The sequence below is a fragment of the Sander vitreus genome, chromosome 3, assembly GCF_031162955.1.
Source record: "Sander vitreus isolate 19-12246 chromosome 3, sanVit1, whole genome shotgun sequence".
In the NCBI taxonomy this organism is placed as follows: domain Eukaryota; kingdom Metazoa; phylum Chordata; class Actinopteri; order Perciformes; family Percidae; genus Sander; species Sander vitreus.
In genome coordinates this window covers 11,355,408-11,368,656 of record NC_135857.1, presented here as the reverse complement: position 1 = coordinate 11,368,656, position 13,249 = coordinate 11,355,408, and the positions used below count along the sequence as shown (strand labels likewise).

Here is a 13,249-nt window from a genome sequence, read left to right as displayed (position 1 = left end):
GCCAAAATGAATGGCAGTCAATGGAATGCTAACGGCGGGTGATCGCTTGATAGCAGCAAAGCTCATCATTTTCATGCCCTTTCTAATAAATGACACCCACTTCACACATGCACACACACACACACACACACACACACACCTTTATGTCTGTGATTTGCAAACTGCCATTCTCCATCAAGGTCAGTCGAGGCTTATTTCCCAGAAGTCTCTCTCCATCCTTCTCCCATGAAATCTTCACTGATGGTCCTCCGATTACACGGCAGTGCAGGTGCGCCGTCGCGCCCCGAGATACAGTCTGATTGGCCGGTCCTTGGCGAATAATAGGCGGGACACGACCTGAAGGACCTACCAGTATGAGGGGAGCGGAGGTAGAATATTATGTCTGTCTTCTGATTGGCTATTGTTGTGAATCTGTTACATTCCATTCGGTAAAAACTCTAAACAAAGCCTCTCTCATCTGCTTTAATTGGTATCATACATTTGTATCATAAAGTGTTACACTGTTTTCTTTACTGAAGATTAATCTGTATGAACCTACCTTGAGTTAAATTTCTCCTTTCCTCTGGTTCCTCTTTCTATCTATCTACTCTCACGTCATCGAAGTAAGAGTAGATTCATTTTTAGAAAATGTATGTATTCTTGTGTGTCTCATTAAACCTTTGGAAAAACGTGAACTGAACACTGCTTTGTGTCATTTTGTTTATCAAGCGCTCGTAACTGCTTACAGAATTAACTCACTCAGGTCAAGCCAGTAGATGATAGGATACGAACCACAAAACAATCAAGATCAGATTGTTTTATAACAGCTAAACGGTGGAGAAAAGTGGTGAAAAACATATTTGTAGGGCGTACAAAAAGCCTATAGAAAATAAGATTATCAAGTTAATACCTGCCTGAGTGTAAAGGGTGAGAGTACTTCAGATGCTTAGTAGGCAGAAAATAATAGGCTGCATAAAAAGCACAAAAAAGAAGCTTAAATCTGGTGTTTACAAGCAGCCTGAGGAAGAACATTAAGCCTAAAATTCATTGCTCATCGAGCATGGGGTCTCTAACTGTGTTCTTTCCTGGTCTTTATGAGCCGTATTGTTATGCACCTACTTAGTAATTAATATGGTTTCTTCTCATTAGCTGAGTAGAGAATAAAGAATAAACCTCCTCCAGGTTCAAACATTAACTGTGTGGACTGAAGTCTCACCTCCCTCCACCTCCAGCAGCGCCTTGGTCAACACACTTCCTGCTACGCTGATGGCCTGGCAGATGTAGAAGCCAGAGTCCTCGGGGTGGACGTCAGTGATGGTCAATTCTCCACTCACGGAGACAGAGTAACGGCCAGACTGCGACGGTGGCTGGCCGGGGAACAACAACATCTAAACACACAGACGGACAGCAGAACAGAAGATACCATTTAAAAAGCAAGGCTACATTGTGTCTATACTTCAATTAATTAATTCATAATTTAATCTTTAAAATGGCATGAAATAGTGAAATAAAAAAATGGTGGACCAACAGACCGACGTCACCACTAGCATGGCTGAAACAAACTGGGAGAGATTGTTGTGTAGCACCCTGCTGAATTAGTTTATATATTGTACTTTGATATGTATTTCGGTTGACAAAAATATATTGGCTGGTTCAAGTATCTCTGGTATATTATAACTTTTGCATAAACACAGAGAAACAGTTTGGTAAGATAGTGAAATGGCCTCTGTTGTTAGTAGCCTTTGAACCTCTCAGGTGCTTTTCTTCTGTATTGGAATGCTAACGGCGGGTGAGTGCTTGTTAGCATCAAAATGGTGCCATAGGAGCTACACATTGTTAGAAGAAGCTCACCCCCTTGGTATTAAGTCGAATCAACGCTGTCAAAACTACCGGGATCGAACTTACGTCCTTCACAATAAAATGACATGTTTCAACAACTCTGAATTATGCAATAAAAGCTCCTTAATTTCCAGTACAGTAAAACTATTTTCATTTATATACTAATTAGACATGTAAATGTCCATGTACATACAGTATATGAAAACTCATACATATATTGTTAGATGGGTATAGATCAATTCTGCTGGTGATGATTGCAATTGGAAAGTACGCGAAAAGACCGGAAAGTGCATCAGGTTGGAAGTCTCTGGATATGGCCAACAGCAGCGACAGTGTCCCAACATGGACACAGTGACGTTAGGCCTCTCTGCACCCTATTCAGACTCATATTCCTGAATTTGTTGGTTACTGTAGACGCATTCTAATTTTACATTTTAGTACCAGTCACCAATTTATCTCCCATGCAACGGATCTATCAGATTTAAAGGGGCACATGATAATCCTGTAACCAATTAGAATTGATTGAGTGGGCTACAGTTGTTTTGGTGTTTTTGGGATGATGCCCGTTAACAGACCTTTCATAGCTGTCCCATTCTGTTTTTCTGTAAGTGAGATGGATGTGAACAAGGGGGAAGGGATCCACATCAATCCATTCAGCCATCCATTTCATTCCTCTAAGAGGCTTAGACTTTGGTGGAGGGACCAAGGTTATAAGGCTACAGTTAATCCCCCAAATACAGCAAAAAGCTCTACAAACAGCCAAGCCATGTGCCCGAACCCTCCTGCAGACGGAAGCTTATTCACAAAATCTGTAGCTGAGCTTCCTGTTTGCTCTCTGACAAGCTTCTAAAAACATCTGAAGCTGCTCCTCCAAGTCACTGATCCCAGCTGCTGTTGAGCAACAGGGTATTTATAGTTGAGTACAATGTGGAAGGAGGACAGTGTTTGTCTACAGGTTTGCCCGAAGACGCAGTTTTCACACCTGGTGTACTTCCTGCCAACTCTCCCTCTTCTTTTCTACCCCCACCCCCTCTTCATCACAACTCTCTTACACTACGGCCGCAAGCAGGAGAAACATTTCTCGCCAACGCAATACAACAATGCCTTCCGACACTTTGTCTCCAGTCATATCTAGGTGCCAAATGCAAATGTGCTGCATTTTCTTGTTCGCCTCTCGCTTATTCTCTTTGAAAAATGTGTGTCAATAAGTGTGAGAGTCCTAAAAAAAAGTGTGAGGAAAAAGTATGATTAATCGGACAAAACCTGTTCATGTTGCGGTGAGTTGTTCTCGCCTTTAGAACAAAGTGTGAAAACTCTGCTTGTGGATATGATAAACTACACAGTAGGAGTAAGTTTTACAAATATCCCCAAACACACCGTACTCATCCAGTGATTCCAACACCGGATTTACTGTAGTGGATGTTGCTGCAGTATTCAGCATTAGAGGATGTCTTGTTCCCTGTTCCAGTCTCTTACCTGGCTGCCCTCTTTCTGCCAGAAGATGGCAGGTGGGGGGTTTCCTGTGGTGCCGCATTGGAAGGTGATGCTCCTCCCCTGGCTGGCAATCTGGTCTCGGGGCTTTGTGGCAATCTGAGGTGGTACTGGAGGAGGAAAAGTGGTGTGACCACCCATTAAAAGCTGCACTGTTTCCACTAGGGCTGTCCCAAATGATTATTTTTTAAACGATTAACCTAGCGATAATTTTTCAATTAGCGATTAGTTTCCCATTGCTCAATTATTAACAATTTACACAAAACAAATTTCAATAAGGTCAATAAAGTCTGTATTTATTAAAATTGTTTAGCACTGCACTGTTCAAGTAAAATTAATTTGTAGTGCTACCTGAAGCCAGATGTAGGCTATCAATCCAACAACTAAATAAAGTCACTTTCAGGAGGAATACAAAAATAAAAACTTAAAGTAAACAGAGCAAGTGCAAAAAGAGTAGCCTGTAGTTGCTTTTTTTTAAGAGTATTAGGTAAAATAACGACTAGGCTCTTGTTTAACATCCAAGCTCTTCTCCCTTTAATCTTACAGTAAAAAAAAAGTAAGTTTTAGCAACATATGAAATCAGATGTATCAAATAAATCCAACAATAAAACCAGTCAATTTCAAGTCACTTTCAGGAGGAATACACAAATAAAAAACTTAAAAATAAAAAATAAATGCAATTTTTCTCTCTCCTTTCTAAGGGAATTATGAGCCCGAGCCCGATTTTAACCCGACAATTTTTTAATACGTGGGCCGTTAAAGGACTCGTGAGATATCTGAAACAATCTGGCCTGGTTGCGTAATTATCCAAGACGGTGCTACAGATGGAGGAGACGCAGCACAGTTTACCTCACACTCAAGTCAGTGCAGGACATACTGTATACGGGTGAGCTACGGGAGAAGCTGGAGAGGCATAGGTGAGCAGAACTTACAGTGTTTTGCTGCTGTTATCCTGACTCAGGGATCATTTTACAAAGTCTACAGACTACCACGGTGTTGTTGGCATTAAGAGTAAATACTCCAACACTTTAGAAGACCGTGTGCGAGCCTTTTTCTCAACTTGCGAGGAATCCATAGTTGCGCTGTTGCTGGAGGCAGCCGGTTATTTTTAGATTTCTACGCATGACGCGGCGACGCAAATTATTTGTGTCGACGCATTTACGTCCCAGCCTTAGTTTCCACTGCATGAAAACTGTCAAACTCCTGCTTTGCTCTGTATTTCCACTGTGTACCAACACCTGATCTTTTGACCAGTGGTGAAAGACGTATTTATTTCCTTTTACTTAAGCAAAAGTACCAGTACAACAATGTAAAAATACTTCATTACAAGTAAAGGTCCTTAGGTAAAAGTGCAGAAGTATTATCAGCAAACACAAGTAAAAGTACTTAAAAGCGCTTGTTCTACAGAAAAAAAAATATCTGTATTAGGTAGGCCTGCACGATTCGAGGAAAAGTATGAATCACGATTTTTTTAGCTTAGAATTGATATCACGATTCTCTGCCATGATTTCTCTCTCACGAAGTGCAATGTTTATTGCACACGTAACATGACAAAACAAATTGGCAGTACCAAACAGATTTGTTTTGGCACCTATAGCCCATTGCGCATCACCACAAGCCTGTAAACATAGAGGCTTCAATGAATAAAAAAAAATAAAGTACATACTGGCCTTTTAAGTACAGTAGGCTACCACAAATAGTGACATATAACCCATTGAACTAAAGATGGCCCTGATACAGGCTCTATCTGAACTCCTTGAACATGTCTTTACATAATTAAAACATGTCAATCAACATGCTGCAGCTACAGCTTCAGTCCCTAGAGAAATGGAGTTTGTCAATTGCCAATTTAAGCACAGTATCAAAAACAGAATGATTTCTTAGCACACTCTTTAACTGCTTGCCTTTATAGAAGTAATATTCAACTGGCCATTCAAATAGGTTACCAAAAATAGAAGTTTAACGCACTGCGTTGAATATGGCCCTGAACATGGTTCTAAATAGGCTAATTGAAACGTCTTTCGGACCGCTTGCCTTGTAAGGCTGCGGGTGCATGATATATCGACTTAATATCGTTATCGCGATATCACGTTGCGCAATATTATATCGAAAGTGTCGCAATAAGTATGCAATATTTAGATTATTTTGTGGAGCGCAGCGTCCCGTCCGTTGGCTGTGTGGCTTAGTTGTGTTTGATTTAGAGCTCGCTTGAAACGCTGTAATGATCCTGTTTCATTGGCCGGTTGCACATGTTAGTATACGTCAGCGTACAGGTCCACTACGTGACAAACCCTATGTAACGTACAATGTGTGTGCATATTTCGACAGAGTGACAGTGTGATGTGAAGAAATAGATAGACAACAAAACGGAACGAATCAGAGAAGCGAAAGAAAAGTTGTGTCCTGTTCTCTTTATTTATATATTTTATACTGTCCAACCAGTAAAACATGTCCTGTTCTGTAGACATGGTCCTTATTTATTTATTTATTTATTCATGTTGTACCAGTCCAATATGACTGTCAGTTGAAATAAAACTTGTGTTGTAAGAAAACTTTGTTATGAGTCTATTTTGATGCATTTTCCCATAACTTTTGTAATTTTACATATGTTTAAAAATATCTAAATTAATATTGATATTGCAATATTCATAATCGATATCACAGTATCACATTTTGTCAATATCGTGCAACCATAGTCTAACAATTAGATTAACTGATGCATCAATGTGTAACAGCATTTTACTGTAGTAGCTAGTAGGGTTGGGTACCATTCGCATCTGAACCAATATCAGTACCGATACCGGTTGTGCCTACTTGTCTCACAGGAAATGTAATGTCAACAGCACCGCAACTGCTTTCGGCTCGCCGTTAATGTCATATCACAGTGAATGGTGTCTGCATCAAGTTTTGAAAAACTGTAACCACACTTGAAACCACTTTATCGGCATTGCCGTGACTCACTGTGACTTCAACAAAACTGCAGAGCGTGTGCGTGTGCGTGTCTGTGTCTGTGTGTCTGTCCGCTCCGCGTCAACATGCAGAGAGGACAGATAAGCTTGTGCTCTCAGGCACCGAAATTTGCCACCGTTTGATTTTACGTGAACCAATATTTGGTAATACCGACGTGATTCGGTCGGTACCAGTAGAAGTACAGGGTTCAGTACCCAACCCTAGTAGCTAGCTGTTCGAGGTGGAGCTAGTTTTAACTACTCTAGTAGAACTAAACAGGGGGAAGCAGCGTTCAGTTTTTATGCTCCACATATCTGGAACAAACTCCCAGAAAACTGCAGGTCCGCCACAACTCTCAGTTCTTTCAAATTAAGGCTGATATTTCTTTTTGATGTTGCCTTTCTTTAAATAAATTATTAATTTCTTATACTGCACTGTCAATTTTATTCTCGTCTTTTATCTAGTGGTATTTTTGAACAGATAACGGGCATATTTCTGAGAATTTTTCCAACGCAGTGTGACATAGATTTTATGATCAAATCTAAAGGAAAACAGTTGGAACTGTTTAGGGTTTTGCAGAGTTTGCCTTGATTAAACTAAGCCTTATAGCGATCTTTACCTATATTGTAGGTAAAGAGAAGTACCTCCACTCTTGTTATGGGTAACAAGAGTACAAAGTCACATGTTCCTGTGGGGCCTGTGGTGGATGAGATGGTAAAGAAATATGGTCCTGCCTGTTTTAAAAGATTTTTTTTTTTTTTTATTGTTTTAACTGCTCTTTAATGTTTTATGTAAAGCACTTTGAATTGGCCTGTTGCTGAAATGTGCTATACAAATAAAGCTGCCTTGCCTTGCCTTGCCTTGCCTTGCCTTGCCTTGCCTTGCCTTGCCTTGCCTTGCCTTGCCTTGCCTTGCCTTGCCTTGCCTTGCCTTGCCTTGCCTTGCCTTGCCTTGCCTTGCCTTGCCCACTTTATATACCAAGTGGTTTCTAACCTAGGGGTTGGGCCCCACCAAAGGGTCTCAATATAAATCTGAGGGGTCGTGAGATGATTAATGAGGTAGAAAGAGAGAAAAGAAAAGCAAGGGGGAGTCATTCTGTGATGGAACTGCTAACAACTCATAGACATCTGAAATGTCACAAGGACCCCCTACAAAATGCTCATTTGTAGCACATCTGTATATGTATGTATCTTTTAACACTTGTATCTGCTTCTTGTGCAAATATGTTACAATTGCAATTGCTACTGTGATGTCCATATAAAATAAATAATATGCTTTTGAAGTAAAATGTTAATCTCAAAAGTAACTATACTGTTGCTGTCATAGTGTAGTAAAACATGCAAGTAAAGGCAGTGATTGATTGACAGTTTTGAGTAAATATACTCAGTTACTTTCCACCACTTCTTGGAAGCCAGATCTGTACCAATAAAGCAATCATTAGCCCTTAACAAGCAAAGATGTAAGCGTTGCCTCTTTAACCTTCTGAGTTTTTTGATGTATCACTACACTGTCATCTTCTTCTCATCTTTAATGAGAGACATCACCCGTGTGTCCTCTGAAATGAACAAATCACCGCAGCGCTCGGCAGCAGTGTTCAGATGACATTTACTCAGTTATTTTGGGAAAGGTCTGGGGAGAGCTGCCAATTTCCAGCTCGGGTCAGATCATTGTGTTAGTCCCATCATCACATCCTCTGTGGATTTATACTTGACCACCACCTTCTACCTCCCGTCTGAATAATTGGCTCACGCTTCCCGTAGGATGAGAAGCTTCTCCAGCCAGGATTCATCCTCTCTATAAATCTGTGAGCACATATGCACAGGCACGCACGCACACACACACACACACACACACACACACACACACACACACACACACACACACACACACACAGGAGAGCATGCAAACACATATTTGGCTCACTAACAAGGTATCTGAGTCATCTGTGTATGTCGTAGTGTTCTCACTAAGAGCATGTTCCCAAACACTGAATACTTCTCCCATTTTCATCAACATCAAAGTGTTTTGATTGTAATGTCTTTCATCAAATCTGATTGGTTAGTCTCATACACTTATGGTCTTATGACATATAGCATTAGATTGGTCTTATTTATTTAGTTTGATATTTTATATGACTCTTGTTGGCAACTCTATGATTTTATTTGATTTATATTTTGATTGTGTGATATATCTTGTGTTATCTGTATAATGCTGTTTGTCTAGTTGGAAGTTAAAAGTCGAGCAGCTGATGTAAAGTAGCTTTATATGATGAAGGTACATATCAGTCCCTCCAGGATTTCGCAGCCTTTTTTGAGATTGGCTGATTTTGCGGGGGCTTTTGTAAAAAATTGCATTAAAAGTTGCGATGGCTTTTGTATTTTCGTTGCAACTAAGTCGTGAGAAAATTGCAAAAAAAGTTGTGATTTTTTTTGTTGTTGTTGGTATACTTCTTTTAAAAATAAAACTTATTTCGGGGATGAGTTTTTCTAGTAACCTTACCAAAAAGGCTCAGGATGCTGCAACTGTTGGTATAATATGAAAATGGCTGGTGGATGTAAGACAAGAAATAATATTGAATGAATCAAATTTGAACATATGTGTCAGTGGCTTGTTGATCTTTACATTGTTAGTACCTATTGTACCTAGTAAGTACTTATTGGACTTTAACTTATCATTGCACTTAAAATAACGAGCGTAGCTGTCCTCAATTTAGGTCATCCTGTACGTCTCATCTTCGGTTTTTCCTGCATCCACCATGTGTGTTTGTGTGTGTGCGCGCGTCAGTCGCGGGGGGAACTGAGCAGCAGCCCCGCCTGCTGCAGAGAGCCGACAGGATTGAAACAGCAGCAGCTTTCACCAACTTTAGAGAGAAAAAACGTTACAGCGTACATTAATGTTAAAATGTATACAGGTTGGCAGGACGGTCTGAAATGTTTTGCACGGTCTTTCGCTGTACATTTTATTTGGTAAATGTGAGATGTTCAAGTCACACACGTCTCGTCTTCATATCAGAAACAAGGAAATTAATTTGGTGACGTACGTGTGTTACGTCAACCCGTTCTCACTCCCGCTTGGTCAGTCATTGTAGTTTCTGTTTCTTATTATATTTATCATGAATGTACAGTAGATAATGTTATACAGGCTGGCTGCATTATGACGGTATTATTGGACATTCTTCTTCAATTGTTTTGCTTGGTTAAAAAAACAGCGTCTCTTTAACACACCAGTTACGTGGCAGTTATGTTTGTCTGTCAGTACAGACTGATCCCACTAAGTGGCGTATGTATGACACACCATTTCGTATGCCATTTTGGCGTGTTATCAAGACGCATAATCGTTTTTTTAGCATGTTTATCAACGCTGTTTGGCCTCCATTGACCTACATTACATGTGAATTATCGTTGTAGCGAGTAGTATGAAAGGACGGAGGTTGGTTGGTTGGGGTGGCGGAGGGGTAAAACACAGGACTTTCACCCAGAGCCGGGATTGCGTCCCACGTGTGGCGTTTAGTAACCTATTTTATTTTTTTTTTATATATATATAAAGCCTTCCCCAATGTTCTTTTCCTAAACCCAACCGTGTATTGTTTTCCTAAGTGTGTGATGTTGGTGACCGTCGTGGTTTTATGGCTTTTTTGTGTTACTAAAGCCTTTCCCAATGTTCTTTCCCTAAACCCAACTTTTTTTACACGCTTGTGACGTTCTCGCGATAACACGCCACGTGGCGACGATGTGTATGTTTACATCCGCTGTATACAGCATAGACATACACACGGATAGCTCAAAATGCGCACAGATAACACACCATTTGGCTTTAGGAAAGTGGTGTGTATGTTTAAGCAAAGTCATGATGCCATGTTGGTCAGTAATCTAAGAAGTCCAGCTGTGGTTTGTACTTAGTTTCTGTTAGGGGGTCAGGGTTAGTGTGTATTTTTGTTCATCTTTCTTTTGCAAGGTTAGTTTAGCTCCTGCACCGCAAATCAAATATGTGCTTGTTTGGCCTGGCTTCACTCTAAATATAAAGCATCCCATCATGACACTACAGATTTAAATTTTTCTGATTAAATGAAGATTCAGTGTTTGCCACAGGTTGAGAATTTACTTGTGATGGCTGGGTTCAGCAATAAACTAGTTGAACGAAGGTGAAAAAAATTACTATAGATAACATTATCAGATAATTTAGAAATGAAATAACTATTTACATATTAAACAAATTAGACTAAAAGATGATACAGATGAAAATATTGTTAGACTATGCTGCATCTGACACAAGGGTATTTATTAGGGCTGAACAATATGAGGAAAATATGCAACATGCCCTAACAACGTTGTTGAATATGCTAATATGATAATGATAAAAATTATTTGCGATAAATTAACAGATGAAAATGTACTCATTTCTGCCTTTCTGCTGCTTAGCATTCTGCTAAAATACAACAAATTGCTCTTTGAATTTAAAGTGCTCATATTATGTTAATTTTCAGGTTCATAATTGTATTTAGAGGTTATATCGGAATAGGTTTGCATGGTTTAATTTTCAAAAAACACCATATTTTTGTTGTACTGCACATTGCTGCAGCTCCTCTTTTCACCCTGTGTGTTGAGCTCTCTGTTTTAGCTACAGAGTGATACATCTCACTTCTGTAACATCTTTGTTGGGAGTCGCACATGCTCAGTACTTGGTCAGCACTACAAGCCAGTCAGAACCAGAGTATGAGGGAGTGCCACGCTAGCAGCTAGGCGAGCATTATACCGTGTGTTACAAAGTGACGCACGTTCGTCACGGAAGTAAAGGCTGGACTACAATACAGCTGTCTGGAGCAGTTTGTGAAAAGTGTTTTCTGTTGGAGATGGTAAGTCCCTTTGGGGTGGACTTTGGGCTTTTTCACTTTGTAAACCTATAACATGCACAAAAAAGATGTATAACAAAATAAAGGGAAAAGCAAAATATAAGCACTTTAAAACAAGAAAGAAAATCTACTAATTTAAACTAATACTACAGTACTACTTAAAGGGACACTCCACAAATTCTACACATGAAAGGTAGTATAGCTACTGTATGAGGAGTATTAATCAGCCATTTAAAACAGTTGTATTTCTTCTGCAGCTCTAGAGCAGATTTTGTCAAGTCAGAGAACATAACTACTAAAACAATAACTCAAAAACAACCCTGATGACATCACTATGACATAATCAGGGTTGTTTTTGAGCTGAGGTTGACACCAAAAATGTAAAACATAAATTTGAGAAACAAACAAGGAGCATGGAAGAAAGATGTGGTTGTTTACTGGTCATGAAAGGTGTAATGAAAAGATCAGAGTTGCATAATGGGAAATGTAGGATACAGTTGTTTTTAGAGCTACAAGGGACTACAACTCAGGATCTCCTTTCATGCAATGATTTTAACAATCACTGTCTCATATGATTCCCCTAATGTTAGGGAAAAGCAATTCTAAATGGCTGGAGTACCCCTTTAATATTAACTCTATTGTTATTCAGTATGTAAAAGGGTGTGTGTATTCAACAAAAATGATTAATAGTAATACAATATATATATATATAATTATTATTTTTTTAATGATCAGCAATGTAACCTGAGGTCAAATCATGTCCTCATTTACAAATGAAGACCAAGACTTCCACTGAGTTGTAATTAAAAATCTTGCAGCTACAGTTGATAGCTACAAATGAGAGAGGGATTTACATGTCATACTATCCTGACACACTCCTCTCTGCACAGCAGATGTGTGTTTTGATAGGAGTCCTTAATCTGCTGTACATTAATTCACTGTGTCTGAGGCTTACCTAATGCCTGACTGCACTCACTCAGTGCCTAATAGAGGAACTTATTTACACCATCAGGCATTGCGTGTTGATTAAAAAAGCTATTAAGAATGCCATACAGAAAAGAGCACCATTTCAAAATGCCATACAGAAAAGAGCACCATTTCAAAAATAAATTAGTATAAAACAAAATGTCTTTTGTTAGAGAAGAATTAGATGGAAAGTGAACTTACGGAATGGGCCAACTGGAATGATGATATGGTTTGAAACATGATGGAGAGAGATGGAAAATGAATGAGATGGATAAAACGCTCAGCTACAAAACAAAACCAGCGCTAGCATGGGAAAGAGCCAAAAGAAACAAAAAAAAACCAAAGTGAATGGAAAACTGCTCGGTTTGGATTTCATTTACACCGATAAAAGCATTAGTGGATGAAGTCGTCTGAGACTATTTAAACCAAGACACACGGAAAGCGAGGAGGCGAGCGGGAGGGAGTCATGTCTTATTAATACTGGGACTGCTCTGGCACTGAGTTAAAGCACACATCTACCAAACATCTGTCAAATGGCGTAATCCATACGGTTTAGCATAAGCTCCTGGCAGCACCGCTGGAAGATACACTGATACAGACACAGAGCATTGCACAGGGAATGGGAACCGGCTTTTGCATGATTCTGTTGCCCTGTGCCTGTATACATGAACATGAGCTTTTGTATGCATGCCTAAGTCTTAAGTATGCGCATATACAATATGCATGATGTGTTTCTTACTGTGGACCTGCAACATGGCCGAGGCCTCAGTCTTGCCCACACTGTTCTCAGATGTGCAGGTGTACGTCCCTTCATCCTGCTCTTTCACACGGAACAAATGGAGGCTGTTGCCGTTGCGGATTTCGAACCTGGGAGTGAGAAAAAGAGAGATTGTAAGATCTAACAAAGAAGCATAGCCAAAAGAAAATTAGCATACTAATTTACACAAAGCGAAGAAAATCTGCCAGCAGAACGAGATAAGGTCATTTCTTTCTTGTCAATCAACCTGTTGCAAGGATTTTCTTTTTTCAAATCGAGTAACATCTTGAAACGACTGGAACAATGTGCCTTATCTGCCTCAGATATTGTCACTAGTTCCTGGAAAAGTCTTGGAACAGTTGAAAATCAATTGGAAACAAGTAAGATCATCTTAACCCATTAAAGGATTTTTCACGTTA

General features: G+C 39.6%; 1 protein-coding gene across 2 annotated transcripts in view; it reads right to left on the bottom strand.

Moving 5' to 3' along the window:
* The window catches only part of LOC144515268 (roundabout homolog 2), a 65,260-nt gene that overhangs the window by 22,313 nt on the left and 29,698 nt on the right, over nucleotides 1-13,249 (bottom strand). For both annotated transcript variants that reach the window (XM_078245950.1, XM_078245951.1), the window contains exons 6-9: nucleotides 12,813-12,940; nucleotides 3,295-3,419; nucleotides 1,196-1,367; nucleotides 140-345 (exon numbers count right to left, since the gene is read on the bottom strand). In XM_078245950.1, coding sequence (XP_078102076.1) covers nucleotides 140-345; nucleotides 1,196-1,367; nucleotides 3,295-3,419; nucleotides 12,813-12,940 — 631 coding nt within the window. The remainder of the gene's footprint in view (nucleotides 1-139; nucleotides 346-1,195; nucleotides 1,368-3,294; nucleotides 3,420-12,812; nucleotides 12,941-13,249) is intronic.